Source organism: Nyctereutes procyonoides, unplaced genomic scaffold, assembly GCF_905146905.1.
Source record: "Nyctereutes procyonoides isolate TBG_1078 unplaced genomic scaffold, NYPRO_anot_genome, whole genome shotgun sequence".
NCBI lineage: Eukaryota > Metazoa > Chordata > Mammalia > Carnivora > Canidae > Nyctereutes > Nyctereutes procyonoides.
This window is the reverse complement of record NW_026575125.1, coordinates 50,303,365-50,329,962: the sequence shown is the minus strand read 5'-3', so window position 1 is coordinate 50,329,962 and position 26,598 is coordinate 50,303,365. Positions and strand designations below refer to the sequence as shown.

The window sequence follows — 26,598 nt, the reverse complement described above, 5'->3', positions numbered from 1 at the left end:
TAAATAAGCAAAACTTATATAGAGAAACAACAGCAACAAGAAAATCAAAAGCAAGAAGTCAAAAGAGGGGCACAGAATGGGAAGGAAGAGGGAATATAATCTCACAGAGTGGGCCAAACACGTGTTCCACTTGGTTTTGAGTGTATTTTCTTCCATATGTTAGAAGATACTAAATTCCAAAATTGTAAAACAAAGGAAAACAAAACCAAAAAAACCCCCAACAAATCCCCAAAACTTATATATCTACAAAAATCAAATTGAGTACGCTGAAACGAAGCCAAAAATGAAGAATGTGTCTCTGACATTCAATTGTAAAAATATGAAAGTCAAAAAGAAAAAAACACTTAAAAACGAAGAGTTGATAAAATGTAAAGGCAGGAAAAAAGAAAGAATATTGGAAATTTTTATACTGAATGATAAACGAATCATAAGGGAAAAAAAACCTCAAGTTCTATATACTATTTTCGCTCAGTCCTTAAGCTTTCTAGTGCTGCTTTGTCAGTAAACTTGCTCTTCTCCTGTTCTTCCAGCTCTTTTGGGGGAGGGGCGTACTGTGGTGATCCTCAGGTGTCTGTGCCTTGGCAGAGATGCCCTGCCCTTGCCAGGTGGTGGGGCTCAGTGTGAGCTGTTTGCCCTGTGAGATCTTTGTTGCCTAGAGGCTGGGCCTCTCCAGGGTGAAAGGAGAAAAAAAATGGCAGCAGGCAGATCTCCAGCCCTGGAGCCAAGATCTCCCATTGTCTAAGTCTCTGAGTGGGCACTTGCTCAGATCTTCTTGGAGGCAGACCTGAGGGCACTGATTCCTATAATTTGAAGGGCATCAGGCATCTCGAAAGCTAGTGCTGTCTTGTGCTTCCTGGCTCCAACTCTCCCAGATGCTCAAGGAGGGTTGCTGTTATTCCATTCCTTTACTGGGACCTACAACAGCAGCAGTCCCCCTATCTAATTGCAGTTTGCAGTTTATGGCACAAGTTCAGCTTTCTTTGGGGCACCCCTATTCTTTCTGTGTCTCTGGGAATATTGAGACTTCACCTCCCTTCCTGCGATTCTGCCCTTTTTCAGCACTGAGCAGTTTTTAGACAGGGAGGACTCTCTCAGGAGCAGATTTCTAAAGGTTCCAATTGTGTGCTTTATTCCTTTCCAGCAGCCTGTGTACAGAGGTTCCCTCCTATTGCTCTTTATCTTCCAATGATAATATTCCCTCCTTTTCTCTTCTCCACACTCCTACTTTGTAAGAAGTGATCACTTTTCTATCTGTATCATTCCAGCTGTTCTTTCATCTCAGGTTGAATTCATAGGTGTTTAGGATGGATTGAACATTACCTAGCTAAATGTGGGCTACCAGATGAAATGAGGACCCCTACTCTTTCGCCATCTTGTCTCCTCTCCTGAAGATTTGCTTTTATCATTTTTTTAATCTCTGATAATTTTGTCTCCTAAAAATTTTTTTTAAAAATTAGTTAATATACAATGTTATATTTGTTTCAAGTGTACAGCATAGTCATTATTTTACATGTTACATTCATAGTCTGTATTGATGTAAGTTTGTATAAGGCTGAAGTTAAGTTCAAGACTGATATTTTCTAAATCTGTGGATGTTCAGTCGCCCCAGCATCATTTGTTGAAAGACCGTATACTTGCCCCATTAAACTGCTTTGCTTCTTTATCAAATATCAGTTGTGCCATAACAATTAATAAAATATTTATACATTTATACATAAATTTGCTCTAATCTTGGAAACATGCTAAGTGAAAGAAGCTAGATGCAAATGGCCACATATAGTATCCAATTTATGTGAATTCTTATAGTATTCAGTTTGTGTGAAATGTCCAGAATAGGAAAATCCATAAAGACAGAAAATAGATGAGCAGTTGCAGTGGCTAAGGTGCTAAAAGAGTGAGAAGTGACTATAATAGGGCATAAGATTTCTTTTTGGAGTAATAAACATGTTCTAAATTTAGATGCTGGTGATGGGTGCACAACTATGTGAATATAGTAACTACCACTGACTTATATAACTAAAAGGTGAATTTTCTGGTGTGTGAATTATATCTCAATAAAGGTGTCATAGAGGTATTTCTGGTTCCGGTGCGGGGACTTTTGTCTTGGTGGTCAGTTGTCGCAGTTGGTGGGTAGTAACTGAGCCAAGATGCTGCGGAATCTGCTGGCTCTTCGCCAGATTGCCCAGAGGACCGTAAGTACTGCTTCACGCAGGCAGTTTGAAAATAAAGTTCCAGAGAAACAAAAGCTATTTCAGGAGGATAATGGAATTCCAGTGCATCTAAAGGGTGGAGTAGCTGATGCCCTCCTGTATAGAGCCACTATGATGCTTACAGTTGGTGGAACAGCATATGCCATGTATCAGCTAGCTGTGGCTTCTTTTCCCAAGAAGCAGGATTAACTTCAGTTCATCTCAGCAGGCAGTTGGTTGTTTCATTCAGCTCTCTATGGACCAGTAATCGATAAATTCAATATTTATTGACTTAATACTAACTGCCACCAATAAAGCAGTCTTTACCATGAAAAAAAAAGGTGTCATAAAAATAATTAGGCTTTTTTTTGTAATTCTATATGGGGTTCTTTATTCTCTTGTATTGATCTGTGCATGTATTGCTCTGCCAGTGTCACACTGTATGATGTTAGCTGTAGGTATTTTGTAGATGTTCTTTATCAAGTTGAGGAACTTCCTCTGTATTCCTAATTGCTGAATTTTTCATATTTATCTATTGATATGGTGGATTACGATATTAATAATACAACCAATCATATTAATTGATTTTCATATGTTCAACCAGCCTTGCACAAATGGAATAAGACCTACTTGGTCATGGTGTATAATTTATTTTATACTATGTTCGTTTCATTTTGCTAATATCTTTATTGAGGTAAACTTAATATAATATAAAACTCACTATTATAGGTATACTAAGGTGTACAATTCAGTGGTTTTTAGTACTTTCACAATGTTGTGCATATATCACTACTATCTAATTCCAGAACAGTTTTATCCCCCCCCCTCAAATAAACATGGTAGCCATTAGTCCTTTCCCATTTTCCCCAGCCTTAGGCAACCACTAATGTACTTTCTATATCTATAAATTTGTTTTATAGATGTTTCATATAAACAGAACCATGTAATGTCTTTTGTGATGGTTTCTTTAACTTAGCATAATGTTTTCAAGGTTCATCCATTTTTTAGGATGTATTAGAATTCCTTTTTTTTGTATTAGAATTTCATTTCTTTATAAGACTGAGTTGTATTCCATTATTTCAAAATTCCACATTTTGGGATGCCTGGGCCTCAGTCAGTTAAGTGAATGACTTGATTTTTGACTCAGGTCATGATCTCGGGGTCCTGGGATCAAGCCCCACATGGACTCTGCACTCAGAGGCAGAGGTTTCTGCTTGAGATTGTCTCCTCCCTCTGCCCATCCCCCATTCACTCATGTGCTCTATCTCAGATAAATATAATATATCTTTTTTTAAATGTCACATTTTATTTGTCCTTTTATTTATTCATGGACATTTAGGTTGTTTCCACCATTTGGCATATTTGAATAATAATACAGCTATAAACATTCACATACAAGTGTCTATTTGAATCCTTACTTTAATTTCTTTAGATTATATATCTAGGAGTCACACTGCTGAATCATATGGTAATTTTGTGTTTAACTTGTTGAGAAACTGCCAGACTTTTCCACACTGACTATACCATGTTATATGCCTACCATGAATGCACAGTGTTTCCAATTTCTCCATATCTTCATCAAAACTTATTATTTTCTGTTTTTTTTTAATTTAAATTTTAGTAATCATACAGCACAATATTGGTTTCTGGAGTAGAATTCAGTGATTCATCACTTACATACAACCCCAGTACTCGTAAGAGCAACTGCCCTCTTTAATACCCCTCACCCACCTATCCCAACCCCCACATACCTCCCTCCATCAACCCTTAGTTTGTTCTCCTTCATTAGCTGTCTTTTATCATTTGTTTCCCTCTCCTCTTTTTCTTTTTCCCCTTCCTCTTTGTTCATCTGTTTTCTGTCTTAAATTCCACATATCAGTGAGATCATATGGGATTTTCTTTCTCTGACTTGTTTCATTTAGCATAATGCACTATAATTTCATCTATGTCTTTGCAAATGGCAAGATTTCATTTTTTGATGGTTAATATTCCATTGTGTGTGTGTACATACACCACATCTTTTTCATGCATTCATCAGTCAGTGGCCATTGGGGCTCTCCCCCACAATTTGGCTATTGTTGATAATGCTGCCATAAATATTGGGGGAGAATGCACTCCTTTGAATCTGTATTTTTGTATCCTTTGGGTAAATACCTAGTAGTGCAGTTGCTGGACCATAGGGTAGTTTTATTTTTTTAAACTTTTTGAGAACCCTCCATACTGTTATTCAGAGTTGCTATACCAGTTTACATTCCCACCAGTAGTATAAGAGGGTTCCCCTTTCTCCACATCCTCACCAACAACACTTGTTGTTTCTTGTGTTCTCAATTTTAGCCATATGGACTGGTCTGATGTGGTATCTCCTTGTGGTTTTGATTTGCATTTCCCTGTTAATGAGTTATGTTGAGCATCTTTTCATGTGTCTGTTAGCTATCTGGATGTCTTCTTTGGAAGTGTTTATTCATGTCTTCCCATTTTCTTAACTGGATTATTCTTTGGATGTTGAGTTTGATAAGTTCTTTATAAATTTTGGATACTAACCCTTTATCAGATAGGTCATTTGCAAATAACTTGTTCCATTCAATAGACTGTGTTAGTTTTTTTTATTGCTTCCTTGACAGTACAGATTTTTATCTTGATGAAGTCCCAATAGTTCATTTTTGGTCCAGAGATATGTCTGTTAAGAAGTTGCTACACCTGAGGTCAAAGAGATTTCTGCCAGTATTCTCCTCTAGGATTTTGATCGTTTCCTGCCTCACATTTAGGCCTTTCATCCATTTTGAATTAATTTTTGTGTATAACATAAGAAAGTAGTCCAGGTTCATTCTTCTGCATGTTGTGTCCAGTTTTCCCAACACCATACTAATGTTGAACAGCTTCATGTATTTATTGACTATATGTCTTTGGAGAAATATCTGTCTAAGTCTTTTGCTGGTTTTTAATTGAATTGTTTGGTTTTGATGTGTTGAGTTATAGTAATTCTTTATATATGTTCAATATAATTTTCTGGGTGCTAGATATTTTTGTATTCCATTATATATTCTTTATGTTCTGGGCTACAGTTAAATTTCTAGGAAATTGATCCTTTTAAGTACTGCTTTTTAAGATTAGTTAGATGTGCACAGACTGAGCTCAATCTGGAACTACTTATTCACTACTCCTTAGGCAATGCCATATTGGTTATTCTATTCAGTGCCTTATAAATTATGACTTTTTCCATCCTAACTGGCATAAGCAGGCATTATTCCTGGGCTCTGTGTGATCACTAGGTGCTATTTCCTCTAATCCTTTCAGATGTTTTTCACCCTGGTCTTGGGTAGTTTTCTCACATTCGTGCACTTGCAGTGGTATCTATTAGACACTCAAGTGAGAACCTTTAAAATCTCCAGAATATTCTCCCTGTGCTGCTCTTTCTTCTTTCTGGTACTCCATCCTCCATCCTATGAATAAGAGCAAAATACCCTTTGCCTTCTCATATTCTCAGTTCTGTCTCCTCAATTTCAGTCTTCCATCCTGTAGCTGGGTTCTTCCTACACTGCAGTCTGGAAACTCTCATAGCACTAAGCTGGGGAAATCAGTGGGCTTACTTCATTTGTTTCCAGTCTCACCAGGACTATTCTCCTTTATTGTCTGATGCCCACAGTCTTGAAATCCTTAGTTTTATAAATACTGTCTTTTTAAAAATCTTTATTGGGATCCCTGGGTGGCTCAGTGGTTTAGCGCCTACCTTTGGCCCAGGGCATGATCCTGGAATCCCGGGATTGAGTCCCGCATTGGGCTCCCTGCCTTGAGCCTGCTTCTCCCTCTGCCTGTGTCTTTCCCCGCCTCTCTCTCTCTCTCTCTCTCTCTCTCTCTCTCTCTGTGTGTGTGTCTCTCATGAATAAATAAATAAAATATTTTAAAAAATCTTTATTACTTTGCTTTGGTTATTACTTTTACTCCATCTTGACCAGAAGTGAAGCTGTCATTTTGTTTTAAATTCTAAATATTTACTGGTATCTCAGAGAAATCTCTGACTCCAGTAGACCTTCCTAATCTTGCACAGCCTCAACTTCTTTAGACATGTTATATTTGAAAGAAAATCCTGCAGGTATAATAGGGAAATGAACCTAATCATCTCAATTGTTCTCTCCGTTTTCCAACTCTGCTTACTCAATTAACTGGAAACCTCTGTCTCCTTGCAAGGTACCCTCTCAAATTATTATTTTTCATTGAATAATACTTATTATTATATATTGAACAGAAGTATGTGGAATGTATTGTAGAAAGGCATGATTGATCCTGCTGTTCCCAACCTCCCATGCTTTTTTTTTTTCCTCCCATGCTTTAAATAAATTCCATGCCTCCTAGCTCTCCCAGAAAAATACGGCTCCATTATTTGTCAACTTAAACCTTTAAAATACATGATTTATATTTATAATTTGAACCATCTTTTGAGAGTCTCTTAAGTTTATTGCTCACTGCAGGATGTATTCCTTCTGATTTTCTTAGTGTCTCCTAAATTGAAGCCTCTAAAATTTCAAACAGAACTCTATTCTTCTAGTATTTTTGACAGACATGTTTGAGTTCATCTCCCGCATGCTGTTTATGTTATGGCTTATGATAATATCTCATTTTGGTCATTATCTTTTAAAACGGAAGAGAGAGACCTCATTCATCTTTTTAATCTTTTATTACCAAATAGTAACCTTCCTTCCTGTCTGCACACTAATCCCTTCAATTTTTTCTCCATTTCTATTCTATATTAAGATATACCTCCCAGAACCACATTATAATATTCTATAGTATATCTAAAATATTTATATCATAGGATGACAGAGAAGAATAATATCCCACTTTTTCCCTTTCTTGAAAACTCCCATTATTTAAAAAAAGTTTTAATGTTTATTAGACATAACATAGATTTGATATCTTCTGAAAATATTCTCATTACTTTTTTGGCTCATATGAGTAACTCAAAGCAATCATATTATAAGTTATTTATATTAATACTTACCAGGTTCATTTCATTATCTATGTAAAACTCATCTAATTGGTATAATTTATTTTTATGCTCAATTTTTATCTTTTGGTATAAAGTCAATAAATTAGGGTAACATTGCTTCAGTGAACACCAAACTGAAATAAGGAGATTATAGATGATAATTACATACTGTATCTGTCTCAGGACCTATTATATTTCTTTATTTTGGTTTCAGTGCTTAGTATGGAGAAACTCTTAACCCATACAGATAAATAACTAAATGCCAACAAATTTTAATAGCTCATCTTACAATCAAAGTTTATTACTTAGTTAACTAATCATGAAGCCTAAAAAGAGAGTACTAGGAACCATTTGCTTTGAAGTTGAATCATTAACTATCTGACTAGTGCTCATATTCTCTATCAAAAATGTAAGAGAAACATCCAAAGCTCACAAATAAGTACATTAATGATAATGCAGTGTATTAGCATCTTTACTTGTTATTTCACAACTGATTCTTATAATGTGAGAAAGGCATATATATGTTGGATAGATGTACACAAGCTCATATGTTGGATAGATGTACACAAGCTCAATTTGATGCCAGACAAGTCTTAGGCACATATACCATAGTACTGTACTTGCTTTAAACTTTATATGAGCAGAAATGCATTGTCCTGAATAAGAGGGAAACTGAACTCTGGAATTAAACCTACTCAGAAGAATTTAAATAACTGTACAGAAATGGCAGGACAAGATTTATTCTGAAGTTTGAACAAACAAGTTAATAACTAGGTGATCCACAACATTATATATTTGGTATGAAACCTAATCAGGTATTTCTGTTGATAGTTCATGATTTTTATTATAGATTTTAAAGTAGATAAAAATACTTTCAAATGATTTTCAATTAAAGTATTGGTAGAATCCCTGAAGCGCCTCTGAATCCTAGAGTTTTGGTGAATAGTTTTAAAACCAGTCAAAATATAAATATTTATTATTATCCTTTGTCTAACTTATTTTTATTGTTATTCTCAATAAATTCAAATGTTTCTAGTCAGGGATTATTTTTCTATACAAAAACTGTGAGCCTTTTCTCCAATAGCTTATAGCAGTGGTTTCTTTTATTCTATTTTTTTTAAGGCAAGTTTTATAAACTTGCCCAATACGGAGGTTAAACTTGCTAGTTTATGCTTCTGTAGAGATCTCTAATGAATGTTGGGGATGGGTGGGTAGGTATTTTGTTGATAGTTCCTCAGCCATTTGGTATAATGCCCATAAACCGTAGCAAGGTGTACTTTTATAAGTGGTAATTTTGGTTTCTCACCTGTGTTTCTTTAAAAATCTTGCATGAATGAGACCTCAATTATTTAAATTATGTGTAGTTTGTTGTTTTGAGGTTAGGAATTACCATTAGTGAATTTAGTACATCTAACCTGTGTGTTTCATGAGCCAATTTGGGAATAAAAGACTATCTAATATTCTCTAATGACTCAGAGAATTTTTGTTTAATCTTTCTGATAGTCCTTTTTTATCTCAGACTATCCTTTTCACTGTGATCTTCAAGTGGACCCATTTTTTTCTTGTATGTCATGTGGTAGGACCACAGCCATGTATCAAGATACACTACATTATTTTACCTGTAGCTGTAAGTGGAGAAAGAGTTTTGTGAAACTACCCCCAAATTAAAAAAAAAAGAAACTACCCCCAAATTAAGCACAAGCCACTTCCATACAGCATAGTTTTGCACCATTCAGCATACTCACACAGCTACCTAAAGGAAGGAGCACAGCACTGACACTGGCTGATTAATTTACTTACACCAAGTCCTTCCCCCCCACCCCCCCGCAGTCCTGTGGAATTTGTCCTTCTCCATCAAGCTTGCATTAGTCCCAGCGCAACATACCACTTCCACAGAGGACTATCATAAACCCCTGCCCATACCACCTCTCCAAAGCTTGTAATTTTAAAGGTCAGTAGCCTTGACTGGGATAGAGCCAGATGGGAACTGTGTTACTTCTGAAGAGAAGTCAGGCAGAAAAAAAAAAGAAGGGAGAATTGAAACAGTGATCTGAAAAATGTCTGGGCCACATAGAGGGGAGATTATTCCCTATTCTAGAACACTTCCTTGAAAGCACTCACAGAGATACCTCTCCAGAAACAAAAGAGCTGATAGTGCCACTTTTCTTTCCTGCCCCTCAACAGAAACAGAGCCACCTGAGGGAAGCAGCTTTGCCCAGACACAGGCTACCTAACTTGCTTACACCAAGCCCTACCACTCTGTGCTCTGGCAGCACTACCCTTCTAAGTTCAGTTTGCCTCAGTCCCAATGTGGTAGGCTCCTTTCCCAGAAGACCAGCGCAAAATTCTGCCCTGCTCACACCAATATTCCTAATCAGAGAGTTATGCAGGGCCTCAGTTCTGATAGAATTGCTGTCATGTCTCATTTCACAAGCACACCAGAACACACCTAGTTAAAACTAACCAAATTCAGACCAGGGACCAAAAGCTGCCCACAGCAGACAAGGAGTGCCCCTGCAGGTGACTGGCCTGAGGGAGTGAGCAGCCAAAACACAATACCAGAGCTCACATAGCATACATCAGAGACACAACCTGAAGTGCCAGACCCTGGGCACTATAGGACCCCTTCTTCCTAAAGCCATTATTTTTAGGAACAGGTCACTTTAGCAGCTTTCCTAACACAAAGAAGAAAGCAGAGACTTAGACGAAATGCCAAAGTAGAGGAACTTATTCTGGAACATGACAATAGACTTAGGAACTCAGTGACTCCATGAATAATAATAACATTCATATTATAGGAGTCACAGAAACAGAGAGAGAAAAGGGAGCAGAAATTTTAAGGAATAATGATGGAAAACTTCCCTAATGTGGGGAAGGAAAGAGTCATCCAGAATGAAGTGGAATGGAGAACTCCCACCAAAATCAACAAAAGCAGACCAACACCCAAGATATAAGAAAATTTACAAAATAACAGATCTTAAAACCAGCAAGACAAAAGAAGTCCTTAACTTATGAGGGAAAACCAATAAGGGTAGCAGGAGATTTCTTGACAGAAACTTGGGAAGCGAGAAGGGAATGGCATGATATACTCAGTGTGCTGAAAGCAAAATATCTGCAGCCAAGAATACCCAGCAAGGCTATCATTCTTAATAAAAGGAGAGATAAAGAGTTTCCTAGACAAAAAGAAACTAAAGGAGTTTATGACCACTAAACCAGCTCTCCAAGAAATATTAAAGGGGACTCTGAGTAGAAAGGGTAGACCAAAAGTGACAAAAATAAGAAAGGATTGGAGGAAATCTCCAGAAACAATAAACCAAGTGATAACGTGGCACTAAATACATATCTATCAATAATTACTTAGAATGGAAATGGACTAAATGCTCCAATCAACAGAAATAGAGTGTCAGAATGGATAAAAAACAAGTCCCATTAGGAGACATCTTTTAATCCTAAAGACACCTAGACACCTGGAAATTGAAGGAATGGAGAAAAATTTATCACACAAATGGATGTCAAAAGAACGTTGGAGTATCAATAGTTACATTGGACAAAATAAAGATTGTAAAGAGACAAAGAAGGGTTCTATATAATAATAAAGAGGATAATCCATCAATAAGATATAATAATTCAAAATATGCACCCAACAAGGGAGTACCCAAATATATCATAAACATAAAGGCACACTAATTGACAACACAGTAATAGTAGGGGACGTTAACACTCCACTTACATTAATGGAGAGATCATCTAAAAAGAAAATCAACAAGGAAACAGTGGCTTTGAATGACACACTGGAAAAGATTTAAGAAATGTGTTCAGAACATTCCATCCTAAAACAGCAAAATACACTTTTTTCCCAGTGCACATAGAACATTCTCCAGAAGAGATCACATATTAGGTCACAAAACAGGCCTCGACAAGTAGAAAAAAACTAAAATCATAACATGCATCCTTTTTAACCATAATGCTATGAACCGAGAAGTCAACCACAAGAAAACAATTGGAAAGACCACAAATACCTGGAGGTTAAACAACATGGTACCTAACAATGAATGAGTCAACCAGGAAATCAAAAAAAGAAATTAAAAACTGCATAGAAACAATTGAGGATGAAAACAGTGTTCCAAAATCTTTGGAATGGAGCAAAGCCAATTCTAAAAGGGAAGGATATAGCAATACAGGCCTACATCAAGAGGCAAGAAAAATCATAACCTAACTTTACACCTAAAGGACCTAGAAAAAGAAGAGTAAACAAAGCCTAACCCCAGCACAAAGAAGGAAATAATAAAGATTAGAGCAGAAAGAAATGATATAGAATTTTAAAAAAAATAGAAAATTTCAGTGAAAGCAGGAGCTGGTTCTTTGAAAAACTGAAAAAAATTGATAAATCTCCAGTCAGATTAATTAAGAAGAGAGAACTTATATAAACAAAATCACAAATGAAAGAGGAGAAATAACAATTGAGACCAGAGAAATACAGCAATTTTAAGAGAATATTACAAAAAAATTATATGCCAACAAATTGGACAACCTAGAAAAAATGAATAAATTTCTAGAGACATATAATCTACCAAATCTTAAGCATGACAAAATGGAAAATTAACAGTCCAATTACTGGTAAGGAAATTGAATTGGTAATCAAAAAACTCCCTACCATCAGAAGTCCAGGAAATGATCACTTCCTAGGTGACTTCTTCTCAACTGTTATAAAAAATAGAAGAGGAAGGAAGTTAATTCTTTGAGGCCAACATTACCCTGATACCAAAACCAGATAAAGAATACACTAAAACAGAGATCCATAAGCCAGTATCCCTGACGAACACGGCTACAAAAACTCAATAAAATACTAACAGACCAAATGCAACAATATATTAAAAAAATAATTCACCATGCAGGATCAAGTGGGATTGATTCCTGGGTTGCAAGGGTGGTTCATTTTTCACAAATCAATCAATGTCATATACCACACTAATAAAAGAAAGATAAGAAACGTATTATCATTTCAATAGATGCAGAAAAGGGTTTCGATAAAGTACAACATCCATTCATGATAAACCCTCAACAAAGTAGTTTTAGAGGGAACATACCTCAACATAATAAAGGAACATACCTCAACATAATAAATAAAGGGAACATACCTCAATGAAATATGAAAAACCCACAGCTAATATTATTAATGGGAAAAAAGTTAGTGCTTTTCCTCTGTGGTTAGGAACAAGACAGAGATGTCCATTTTTACCACTGTCACACAGTACTGGAAGACTTAGCCACAGCAATCAGAAGACAAAAATAAATAAAAGGCATCCAAATTGGCAAGGAAAAGTAAAACTTTAACTATATGCAGATGACATGATACTTTATATAGAAAATCTAAAAATACTCTAACAAAAATTGCTGGAACTGATAAATGAATTCAGTAATGGAATACACAATCAACATACAGAAATCTATTGTGTTTCTATCCATTGAAAATGAAGCAGTAGAAAGTGAAATTAAGGAATCAATCCCATTTACAGTAGCACCCAAACCAACAAAATATCTAGGAATAAACCTAACCAAAGTGGTGAAAGATGTGTATTCTGAAAACTATAAAATACTGAAAAAGAAATCAAAGATGACACAATGAAATGGAAAGACATTCCATACTCAACAATTAGAAGAACAAATATTGTTAAAATATATATAATACCTAATGTAATCTACACATTTAATGTAATCCCTATCAAATACCAACAGAATTTCTTACAGAACTTGAACAAATAATGCTAAAATTTGCATAGAATCACAAAAGATCCCAAATAGCCTAAAGAACCTTGAAAAAAAAAAAGCAAAGCTGAAGACATCACAGTTACATATTTTGTTATGTTACAAAGCTGTAGTAATCAAAACAGGAGGATACTGGCACAAAAATAGACAAACCAGTAGAACAGAATAGAGAACCTAGAAATGAACCCACAACTATATGGCCAATTAATCTTTGACAAAGCAAGAAAGAATATCCAATGGGAAAAAGATAGTGTCATTAATAAATGGTTTTGGTAAAACTGGACCACTTTCTTACACTATACACAAAAATAAATTCAAAATGTAGGTCAGCTCCAGTGGCACAGCCGTTTGGCGCCGCCTGCAGCCTGGACTGTGATCCTGGAGACGTGGGATCGAGTCCCACATTGGGCTCCCTGCATGGAGCCTGCTTCTCCTTCTGCCTGTGTCTCTGCCTCTCGCTGTGTCTATGAATAAATAAATAAAATCTTTTTAAAAAAAACATAAAATGTATTAATGACCTAAGTGTGAGAAAACTACCAAATCCTAAAGGAATACATAGGCATAAACCTCTTTGACATTGGCGATAGTAATTTCTTACTAGATATGTCTCTTGAGGTAAGGGAAGCAAAAGCAAAAATAAACCTTTGGGAGTTCATCTAAATAAAAAGCTTCTGCACAGGTAAGGAAACTATCAATAAAACTAAAAGGTGACCTATGGGATGGGTGAAGTTATTTGCAAATGACATATCTGATAATGGCTTAGTATCCAAAGTATATGAAGAGCTTATAAAACTCAACACCCACAAACCAAAAACTCAATTTTAAAATGGGCAGAAGACATGAATAGACATTTCTTCAAAGAAGACATAGAGATGTCCAACAACTGATCATCAGGGAAATGCAACTGAAAACTATAATGAGATATCACCTCACACCTGTTAGAATGGCTAAAATCAAGAACATAAGAGACAACTAGTTTTGGTGAGGTTGTGGAGAAAAAGGAACACTCATACACTATTGGTGGGAGTGCAAACTGGAGCAGCTACTCTGGAAAACAGTATGGAAGTTCCTCAAAACATTAAAAATAGAACTACCCTGTGACCCATCAATTGCACTACTAGGGATTAACCCAAAGAATAGAAAAACACTAATTCAAAGGGATACAGTGCCCTGATGTTTATAGCAGCATTTGCTACAATAGCCAAATCATGGAATCAGCCCAATTTTGCACTGACTGATGAATTTATAAAGAAAAGGTGGTATATATTTATAGTGTCATATTACTCAGCCATTAAAAAAGAATGAAATCTTGCCATTTGCAATGACATGGACAGAGCTACAGAATATTATGCTAATCAAAACAAATCAGAGAAAGAGAAATAGCATATGATTTTATTCATATGTGTAATTTCAGAAACAGAATAAATGAGCAAAGGTTAAAGAAGAGGGAGGCAAACAAAGAAACAGACTCTTAACTATTGACAACCAACTGATAGGTACTAGATGGGTGGAGGTGGGGGGGATGGGTTAATAGGTGATGGGGATTAAGAAGTGTAATTGTTGTGATGAGCACTGGGTGTTGTATAGAAGTGTTGAATCACTATACCATGCTGGAATTTAAGTAAACACTTAAAAAAAGATAAATTAACATTTTAGGAAATTTTTCCAAAAATGCATGTCAATGTTGAATGTGCAGCATATTAAAAAAGCTTATACCTTTTCTTGTTTAGGGAATGAATTTTACATGGGCCCCCAATAAGTAAGCATTCTTGTAGATTAATTCTTCTGTGTGTAATTTACAACTCCCATCATAAGAGATGCTGGTGGTTTTTTATAACAAAGCTTAAGTTCCTATTTTTGTTCAATCTATATAATAACCATATTTAGTTGAGTTTCTGAGGGTTATTTTTTGATACAAACCTTTTGTATAATCTTGAATGTGTAAATTTTTCTCAGTGGCGTTTAGATTTAATTATAGCAGCGTAGTCAAGCTTGATATGCTAGGATTTTAGAAATGCTGACAATATTATTTTGCTTCCCTGATAATAGTTGAGGCTTTCATTAAACATTTGAATTCAAGCTGGTGAGCCAAAGCAGTAATTTTTATAGCTACAGATAAATGAAAGGAAGTATTTTATTATTAGTCCATAATATTATTGATTGAGGAAAAAATAACTGGAGGCAGGGTATGAATCAGGCTACTAAACAGTGATTAATAGTGATATGAACCTCATACCACTAAAGATTTAAGAGTCTGAAAGTCATGAAGTACTTGTTAAATGTCTCTTCCATTATGTATTTAAATGGTTCTGGCTTGTGTGGTCCCTTTATTTCCTTTCTTGAATATCTTGCTAAGTAAACCTTCTAAAACTTCTTGTGGTAAACCATGATTACATCCTATGGTTTCAACAATTGAAGGGTTCATTGGATTTTTATGCTGCTGTTAAGTACAATAATCATTAGTTCATACAAAGTGTAAGAAGTCTGGCTATTTTCCTTTAGTTTTAAATTGCAGTTAAGGCAGCCTCCTGTTTGAGCCTGCATCTTGCTGTTCCAAATTTTCTTGGTGATGAAATTGAGCAAACCAGTAATTGACCCATGAACCTTTAGAATAATGCAGCAAAAATGCTGCCTACAATTTTCTGGCCCAAACTTCTACCTTAGGAATCAGGAAATATTTTCTCTAAAGGACGACATCATAAATGTTTTGAGTTTTGTGAGCCATAAAGTTTCTGTCACAACTACTTGACTATTTTCTAGTATATACATAGCCATAGACAGTACATAAATATATGAGTATAGCTGTGTTCCAATAAAACTGTATTTACAAAAACAAGGAGCAACATTTCTGCAAATAATATATACAAATATCCAACAACTACATGAAAAGATATTCAACACAATTATTAGGGAAATACAAATAACAATCACTTTGTACCCCACTAGGATATATATAATTTAAGAAAAATGGAAAATAATAAATGTTGGTGAGTTTGGACAAATTAGAATCCTTTTATTTATTTTTTAAAGATTTTGTTCATATATTCATGAGAGAGAGAAAGGCAGAGACACAGGCAGAAGGAGAAGTAGGCTCCCCTCAGGGAGCCCTACATGGGACATGATCCCCAAACCCCAGGATCATGCCCCCAGCTGAAAGCAGGGCCCAATTGCTAAGCCATCCAGGCATTCCTAGAATTATATTGCTGGCTGGAATGTAAAGTAATACAGCCTCTGTGGAAAACAGTTTAGCATTACATCAAAACGTTAAACATAGGATTATCATATGACCCAGCAATTCTATTCCTCAGTATGTGCCCCAAAGAATTGAAAACAGGTATTCAAATATTTGTACTCAAGTGTTCATTAGAATTACTGTTCACAAAGGTCAATAGGTAGAAAAGACCCAAATTTCCGTTGTTGGATGAATGGATAATGAAATAGTAGTATATCCATATAAAGGAATGTTATTCAGCCATAAAAAGGAATTAATCTCAAAAATATTCTGTCAAGTAAAAAAAAAAGCCAGACATAAAAGGTCATATATTTTATGATTCAATTTATATGCAGTATCCAAAAAGATTAATTCATTAAGGCAGAAAGCAAAATAGTGGTTGTTAGGAATATGTGAAGGCAAGAATCGGGGATGACTGCTTCATGGGTATGGGGTTTCCTTTGGTAATGATAAAATGTTTTGAAACTAGTTACTAGTGATGGTTTTATAACATTGTGAATGTACTAAGTGCCACTGAATTGTACATTTAAAAATGGTTAATTTTAAATTAATTTCACCTCAATAAAAAATGCAGAAGTCAGTGATCCTGATTGGCTATAGTTTGCTAATCCCTGCTCTATCTAATGCATAAATTCCTTCCATTTTCTATCACTGTGAATTATCTTCTTCTCTGATGTGAGTTTTGTTACTTGAGAATATGTTGTGAAGTAGTATAAAAGGCTTTTATGGGCATGGTGCAACTTGATTACCACAAACTGCCAAAGTATGTAATACCAAATTTTTTTCTGAGAACTTCGTGAGTCTCTTTATTATTTGTTATTTAAAGATAGAAACAAAACTGTGGCTTTCGGTCTTAATCAAAAATATTTATTAAACTACCTATGTACGTATATGTGTGTGTCCCATCCCCTGACAACCACTATTCTGCTTTATATTACTATGGATTTGTCAATGATGGACATTTCACGCAAGTGCAGTCATTCAATATGTGGTCCTTTATGACTGACTTCTTTCACTTAGCATAGTGTTTACAAGGTTCATCTGTGTTGTAGCATATATCAGTACTTAATTTCTTTTTATGGCTAATGAACAGTTCATTGTATGAAAGTACTAGATTTTATATATCCACTCATTATTTCACGAACATGTGGGTTGTTTTCATCTTTGGGCTATTACTAATAATGCTTCTGTGAAAATTTCCAAGTTCTTATGTAGACCTTTGTATTCATTTCTGTTATATAATTGGGAGTAGAATAACTGGATTATATGGGAACTCTTTGTTTAACCATGTGAGGAACTGTAGATTGTTGTTTTCCAAGGGGGGCTGCACCATTTTACTACCACCAGCAGTTTATTAGGGTTCCAATTGGTTTCTCCACACTCTTACCAATACTTTTTATCTGTCTGTAAATAAAGTGTTATTGAAATAACACACTTGACCACACTTAGTCATTTACATATTGTCTATGAATACTTCAAAATACAGTGACAGTTGAATAGTTGTAAAGATACTGTATGGCTTGCATGGTTCAAAATATCTATCTAGCCCTTTGCAGAAAAAAAATTCCAGCTGCTGCTGTGGACATATTCGTGCAATGTTGAAGTTCATCATGTTTTGAATATGTTAGTGACATTTGCTAATTAGAGGAATTCTCTAGTGCATTTCTTTGTAGGACTCTCAAGTGATCTAGAGAAATCTATAGTTGCTTAAAACAAAGTATACCTGAATAACAAGTATCTAAGATATCCAATTATATCTATTAAGCAGAAAAATAGTGATTCAAAAAGATAATTCAGTTTATTATCAAAAGCTTTGTGATAAAAGGTAAAAATTCTAGAAAATATAAGTATAGTATCAAAATATTAGATTATAAACATGATATCCCAGAACATGTAAAATAATTTTCTTGGAGTATCATAGAATAGGGAGAGCAAGGTTAAGTTTTTAAAGCATGAATGATTTGGGGAAGGAATTCTCAGGGAAAACACATGTTAGACTTTTAAGGATAAGGCAGGTGCTAAATCTTAGAAAAATTTTCATCCCTCACTTGTTCCCAGAAGCAGCTACAGCCATGTCACCCCTGCCTTATTTTCCATTAATGGAGTCTAGTACATACTGGGGTAGCTGGAGATTTGGGAAGCTACTATCTAGACCATTTCTGTTTTTGATAAAGGAAAAGACTACAAATTTAGGAGTACCACCAAGATGGAGAAGAGTGGGAATGGGGGAAGGAGTAGAAAGGTGAATCAGTAGCACAAAAAACTTGATTTCTTGACTCCTAAACAGTTTTGTTCACTTTCAATTGTGTGTAGACAAATAACATTAAATTTGCTAGAAAACATCAAACAGGAGCCTTGGACTGAAGGGAGAGGGAGAGGTTAAGAAGCCTTGCCCACATATTATTTTGTTCTCTGTGGCCACACACATATTTAGCTTAGCAACTCTGTTCAACTGTGAGGCACACTAGTAGTCCTTTGTGTGATTACGAAGTGGTACTTGTTTTAAACAGAGGCAATATCATTGTACAGGAACTGTATTTCTGGAGGATTTGTTAATTGAGGTGTCCCAGTGATAGAGTTCTATCTCAAATATATTGTAAGAAATCACAGGCCTAGGGAGCAAGCCAATAAAGCACATGATACCTGGCTTCTCTGTTGTCAATTAACTGGTGAAAAGACCTTGAAGCCAACCCAGGACTGGGAGAGCTTGACAACATATCTAGAATATAACCTGTCTAAACTCTCAAACTATTACAGGAGCGAAACAACATGTATATACACCCTCAAAATGAAAAGAGGTTTGAGTGACTGATATGGGTTATTTTAACTTCCCTTACTTGTACTGCAAAATTATTCCTTGTATAGAATGAAATAAGGCTACACCAACAAATTATTTTCTGTGGATTATTTACCAGGTCACAGAAATAGTTCTATAATTCAGAATTTAAATCTTGCTTTGATAGGCATGAAATATAAATGTATCTATAGATCAATAAAGAATTATAGAATAAGGAATTAACATCATTATATGTCAGAAATAAGTTAAAATTAAACAGTGGGGTTGGGGTTGAACACACTATAGTCATTGGAGTTAAAAGTTTAAGCAAAGCAGTTCTCATTGAATGAAATAGGGATGGCTTCTGGAGAAGCTGAAAATTTATAACATTCTGGAATCTCAGAAGAGAGTTTTGGTGAGCCACTGGGGTGTATACAATCCAATCTTCTTTCTTAGCAGAACCAAAGATGGCAGCAGAATGACCAAATAGAAGGATTTGTGAAATTAACAAGGATATTGTGTGAAAAAGTCATCTCAGATTCCATCGGGGCCAATTTTTCAAATGAATGCTCTAAACTAGCTATCTCTATTTCCTCTCTACCTTCTTCCTTGATAGTATAGCATCCATCCGCTGTCACCATTCTATTACAATCAGTGTCAATGTAATTTCAGGCTACATTCTGAAACCTACTGGATTTTACTCAGTCCTTATGCTTCATGATCTCTTTGCCATAGTTAATGCAACTTCTACAAAACTACTCATTGTCTTGGTGATATTGTGATGAGCTTTCCTTCTGCTTTTAAAATATATATATTTCTTCTGTATCCCTCCTAATCTCTTTTCTCCTCTTTTTCTGTATTCATTCTCTTATATGGCCATCCACCTTTCAGTTTGTAGTTATATAGTCTTTTGTCATAATTTCAGAAAGTAGACAGGTGATTTGTTACCATAGTTAAACATACCAAGCAGCTGATGGCACAGCTTTCCTAAATGAAGAGGGAGAAATCAAGTCAGATAAGTGCTTTGTATTTTGCTAAGTGTTAAAATAATGTATTAATGTTGGATCTAAATTGAACATGTTTCTGATACCCAGACCTGTTTTAGAGCCCTTTAAAAGATATTTTTCCAGGTTTATTCTATTAGCACATTTTGATCATCCTGAGCATTTTTGCTTATCAGTGGGGTGGCTGCTTGACTAAGTTATCTAATCCTTAATGTATCTTAATAGCTCTAATGAGTGAGTATTCAAATGAATTTGGTGAATGAAAAAGTTTTTTTAAAAAAGCCTAGTAAGTCAATATGACCTGCACCATGAGAAAGCATTTTATGTCTTCTTTTGTCAGGAAGTGTGTGTGTGTGTGTGTGTGTGTGTGTGAGAGAGAGAGAGAGAGAGAGAGAGAGAGAGAGAGTTCAGATTCTACTTCTGCCCATTAAGTTGCTTAGCTTTATAAATTATTTAATCCTAGTTCTGTTGATAGCACATTAATCAAGAAAGAATATTCAGTGTGAGAGCAACTCAATGACTGAAAATAGCCAGCTGCCAGGAGTTCCTTAATATATGTAGCATACTTTCTATGTTTAGTAAGGATATTTAGGCTCACAAGTATAGCAGAACAAAGGATGAGTCACCTGGCAACCAACTTTTGTTGTTGTTGTTCTCAATTTTGTGTTATATTGTAAAATTATATGTTTAACAGGAACCAGTATCTGACTCTTCTTGGAGTAAGTGGAGCAAAACTTCTAGATGGTTTGCTCCACACTATGATATTTAAACATACCACTAGTACCAGCTGTTCACCTGTATTCCAAAGTGCCTTATAGAATTTCTTGGATGATTTGTCAATTTTGGCAGCCAATAATTTTCTTGTTACTCATTTTTGGTTTACTTAGCAAATGCTCTAAAATTCAGCAAACGAAGTAGGGTGATGAGTGAATTAGAGCGTTTTGCTTTTCTTTTTCTTTCTTTCTTTCTTTTTTTTTTTTTTTTTGCTTTTCATTTGAATAAAATATTGCCCTTTGAAGGGCATATACCTTTATACTTAATTTATGACAGGGAAGATGTACCTCCTTTAAGCTTCTTCACTTTTTTGTTATGGAAATTTTAAACATGTACACATAATAGTACAATGGCCACCCTATGTATGTATATACATCATAAAGCTTCAACAAGTATCAGCCCATGATAATTTTTTAAAAGAAAATTTGCATTTACAAAATTGGGAAATTAATTATGGATTCTCTATTTACTCTAGGAACTTGATAGAATTTAGAAAAAATTTGGAAAGTCCTGGAGATTAAAAATAATAGCATTTAAGTATTTACCTATTGGTCCATGCCCTTTTTAAATGCTTTACTTATATAAGGTGCTTAATTCTCAAAAAAACCCATATTATGATTTTACAGGTAAAAAAATCATCTGAGGCACAGAATGATAATGTGTCTAAGGTACCCTACTTGTGACAGAATTGGGGTTTGACCTCAGGAAACCTGGTTGAAGAAATCTATGTTCTCTGCCACAAAAGGGAGAATACAGAGAAGATAAATGTGAAATCCAATTGAAGGAGAGTCAGAAATGAAGGCTGTATTATATGAAATTATAATGTTTGCCAATAGGCAAATTATACTTTTATAAAAAATTAAGTCAACTTTTTAGGGCTCTACCTGGTTCACAAAGGCATACCTGTAGATTGAAGGGGAACCCAATTAAGATGGTAGAAGTCGTCTAATAGGAATTTTATTTTTGTAGTCTGCATTCTATCATGTTGTATCATCTTTATTAGTGATACTTTTGGCTATAAGAAACAGAAAATCCGCTCCACGTGGCCTTAACAAAATAAAGTATCTTTACATATATCTTGATAAGGGGCTCATTATTTACACTGTACCTCCTGTATTTTTTTACTCAAATATTTATTGACTGCTTTTCACTCAGAAATGTGTGAGTTGAAATCTGAAAGATGATGAATAGTAGTTAACCAAGCAAACAAAGCAGTTACTAGGAGAGATTTTGGACAGAAAAAATGCCCTGTGCCAAGACTCAGCATAAAAAAGCATGTTATTCAAGGGTCTTAAAGAAGACTGGTGTGGCAAGGACAGAACGTAAAGGGAAGACTGATTTTTTTTTTTAAGAATTAGGTTTGAGGGATCCCTGGGTGGCGCAGCGGTTTAGCGCCTGCCTTTGGCCCGGGGCGCGATCCTGGAGACCCAGGATCAAATCCCACGTCAGGCTCCCGGTGCATGGAGCCTGCTTCTCCCTCTGCCTATGTCTCTGCCTCTCTCTCTCTCTCTGTGTGTGTGTGACTATCATAAATAAATAAAAATTAAAAAAAAAGAATTAGGTTTGAGATGTAGGCAGAGGTCAGACTGCAGGGCATTGTAGGCCATAGTGAGGGTTTTCGCTTTTAGCCTAAAGGTTAAAGTGATCAGAAGCTATTGAAAGGCTTTAAGTAGGGGTATACTGTGATCAGCTTTACATTAAATTTTTTTAAACTTTTTATTCATAAATAATTTAGACTAATAAGTTTCAAAAACAGGACAAGGAGTTTCAGTATACCCTTTACAAATATTACCCCAGTGATAAAATCTGAAATAACCATAACACAATTATCAAAACCAGGAAAGTAACACTAGTAAATACTAATAACTAAAGTACAGACATTTTTTGTATTTCACCAGTTAGTTATAAGTGTTTAAGAGATCCTTCTGACTGCAGTGTAGAAAATGCTTTCAAAAAGTAAAGTGTATATGGGGAGACCAGTGAAGAAGCAAACGAAATTGGTAAGGTGAGATGATGTTAGCTCAGAATAGGGTGTTGGCAATGAAGATGTTGAAAATTAGATTCACCAGATATTTAGGAGATAGAATAAACAAGACTACATGATTCATTTTATAGGATGTTGTGGGGGGGAAATTAAGGATAACTTCTAGGTCTCTGGATTGGAGAACTGGATAAAAGGTGGTACAATTCACTGAGATAAGGACTAGATTTATAGGGAGGGGGAGGTCAGAAGCTGGCCCTTGGATAGACAGAACTGCTCAGTAGGAAGTTGAATGTTCTGAAGCTCGGAAGAGGGGCTATGTAGTATTCTACAATATGAATGTACCATGACATACTTAGTAACTGTATCTTATTAGATATCAGAATTGTTTCCAAGTTTTTTCTTCTACAAACAGTGCTACAGTAAACATAATTGTAGCTAAACCTTTGTGTATGTCCTTAATAATTTCCTCAGGATAAACTTTCAGAAGTACAATTTTTGGGCTAAAGAACATGTACATTTTATTTTTAATACTAATTATTAAAAATAGATCCCTCATTAGCAATTTTTAAGCTAAAGTACTTAATGTGAGAAGGTATTGACAAGTTCTGGTAGACTGTAATATTGCTTCTAAGCAACAAGAGACATCATAACACCTCAAATAAGTGTCTGTGGAATAAGTGGGTAGTCAGGCATGGGACAAAATTCAGTATTTTAAGAGTGGCTAGAGGCTGATCAATAACAGAAAGGAACTGAGACTGTGGGAATTTGGGAAGATGATGGAGTAGGAGGACTCCGAGCTCTGCATTTACAAGTAGATATCATCCATATCAAAGTAAATAAAGCAGAGTGATCCAACAACTGACAGAACAAACTGCCACAACTACCTGTGGAGAAAAATCTGCATCTGAAAGGTTAGGAAGTTCAGAAAGGTGGAAGGAAGCTACCCACAGGAGGGAAGGAGCGGCAGGAATGGACAGGGCAAAGAAATGGGCCCTTTCACCAGGGAGCTCACATGAGGAAGATTAATCCCCATAATGTTTGGCTTTGAAAACCAGAGAGGCTAGATTCCATGAGTTCATATAATTAGTGCAACTTGGAGCCTGGAGTAAAAAAGTCAACTGATTGGGCACCGGGTGAGCCCAGAGGGTGAGTGGTATCTCGTTTCCACACCCTTAAAGAGACACCAGCCTGTGTGGAGAGGCAACATAAAAAAATGCCAGTTTAGTAATCCTTGGAGCAAATAGGAGATATATCTATTCATACTGAATTTGGAACATGTTTGGGGACTTCCCCAAAATGAAGGGAGCTGGCAGGCAGCATTTTCCTACCCCATTGCCTGGTATAAACACAGAGCCACCAACAAGATGTAGCATTACAGACACTTGCAACCTAACCATCTAGCAGTGCACCATACCCATGAATTCTCCTGGGGACTTGTCCACTCCATGCCTGCTAGCCTTGGCCCAGGGTTCAGGGAAAACTTTGATAGTGCCCAGCTACCACCACACACTGCAGCCACTAACCAGATGCTCAGCTGCCACTGGACACCATGTCTAACCACATGCCACCACCCACCACTGCACACTGGGCTCAGTTGCACCAAGTCATCACTACACACAGTGCCCATCCTTTCACACCCTAGCTTCCCTGACATACAGTCCATTGCTGTCTCAGGGCTTTGGGAGATCTGGGATAGGACTAGTGGCACAGCACAAATTTTGCTAATACCACCCTATTCCCAAGTTCCCTGCCAGGCAAACACCCTCAGAGCTGGCCTGCCTGGGTCCCACTGACATTGTAGAGAGCAAGCTCAGCCCATAACAGGCAGAGTCAGTGCAAACAACTGCACTGAAAGGAAAAGTGACTCAGACATAATAACAGGGCATAAGCAACACACAGGATACTCTCCTGGTGTGCCAAGTTCTGGTGAACAAGGAACACACTAACACCTCTTCTTCACAAAGTTACTACTTTCAAAAGCAGAAAACATAGCTGAATTTCATAATAAATAGGAACAGAGAGAAGCAGACATGTTGAAGAGACAGAGAAATTTACCCAAATGAAAGAATAGCACAAGGCCATGGCCAGAGAGCAAAACAGATATCAGTAACATGTCTCATAAAGAATTTAATGCAATGGTCAAATATTCTCTGGATTTGAAAAAAGAGTGAAAGATGTGAGTTAGACTCTTAACAGATAGATAAGTAATAACATAGCAGAGATAAAGGCTCAATAGACAAAATGAGAAACACACTCAATGGAATGAACAGCAGACTAGAAGAAGCAGAAAAACAGAATTATGACCTAGTAGACAGTAATGGGAAGTAATCAAGCTGAACAAAATAGAGGGAAAAAAAGGTATTATGAGAATAGACTCAGTGGCTCCATCAAACATAATAACATTCATATTCCAGGAGTCCCAGAAAAAGGAGAGAAAGAAAAAGGTGCAGAAAATTTATTTGAAGAGATAATAGCAGAAAATTTCCTAATCTGAGGAAGGAAAGAGACATCCAGATCCAAAAGGCACAGAGAACTCCTATCAAAATCAACAAAAGCAGGTCTACAAGAAGACATATTGTAACTAAATTTGTAAAACATAGTGATATACCTTTAAAGCAGCAAGAGATGTCAATAACTTACAGGAGAAAACTCATCGAACTACCAAAAGATTTTTCAGCAGAAACTTTGTAGGACAGAAAGGAGTGACATGATATACTAAGAGTGCTAAATGGGAAAATCTAAAAAATAATAATATAAAAAAATAACTAAATAAAAAATAAATGGGAAAATCTACAGCCAAAATATGCTATCCAGCAAAGCTGTCATTCAGAATAGAAGGAGAGTGAGTTTCTCAGACAAACATTAAAGCAGTTCATGACCACTAAACCAGTGCTGCAAAAAATATTAAAGGGGACTCCTTGAGTTGAGAGACCACAAGTGACAGTATAAACATAGGAAACAACAAAAGCAGTAAAAAGAATATTTCTGTTAAAAAAACAGTCAAGGAACTCACAACAAAAGGCATATGACACCATATGCCTAAAACCTGGGGATGAGAGGAGAAAAGAATGGATTCAAACACAAAGGACTATCAATATAGACTACTATATGCAGAAACCATCACATACAAATATAATGCTAACCATATATCAAAAACCACTAATAAATACACAAAGAATAAATAGAAATCCAAAATATATCACTAAAGAAAGTCAGCATATCATGAAAGAGAAAGATAAGAAAGAATGTAAGTAAATCTTAAAAAATAAATGCAAAACAAGTAATAAAATGGTGACACATACATACCTATCAACAGAGATTGAATGTAAACAGCCTAAATGCTCCAATCAAAAGACATAGGGTGATAGAATGGATAAAACACCAAGACCCATCTATCTGCTGCCTACAAGAGACTCACTCTAGACCTAAAGACACCTGCAGATTGAAAGCAAGAGGATAGAGAAACATCTGTCATGCAAATAGATTCAAAAGAAAGCCTTAGTAGCAATACTTACATCAACCAAAGTAGACTTTGAAACAAGGACTACATCAAGAGACAAAATGGCTGTATAATAATAAAGGGAACAATGCAACAAGAAGATAAAACAATTGTAAATATTTATGAACCCCACATACACAGAGCACCTAAATACACAGAACAGTTAATAACAAACATAAAGAAACTAATTGATAAAGATGCAATAACAGGGGACTTTAATTCCCCACTTACATTAATGGATAGATAATCTAAACAGAAAATCAACAAAGAATCAATGACTTTGAATGACACACTTTACTAGATGGATTTAAGAGATATATTCAGAACATTTCACCCTAAAATAACAGAATATACATTCTTTACAAGTACACACGGAACATTCTCCAGAAT

The 26,598-nt window shown here is 35.7% G+C and overlaps 2 protein-coding genes across 7 annotated transcripts in view; both read left to right on the top strand.

Annotated features, from left to right (window-relative positions):
• The window catches only part of EDA (ectodysplasin A), a 445,917-nt gene that overhangs the window by 163,978 nt on the left and 255,341 nt on the right, over positions 1-26,598 (top strand). The gene's annotated exons all lie outside the window — the stretch shown is intronic.
• LOC129518196 (cytochrome c oxidase subunit 7A2, mitochondrial-like) lies at positions 2,108-2,503 on the top strand. Its single transcript, XM_055338216.1, has one exon. It carries the CDS (start codon positions 2,148-2,150, stop codon positions 2,397-2,399), a length of 252 nt encoding a protein of 83 aa, XP_055194191.1. The 5' UTR covers positions 2,108-2,147; the 3' UTR covers positions 2,400-2,503.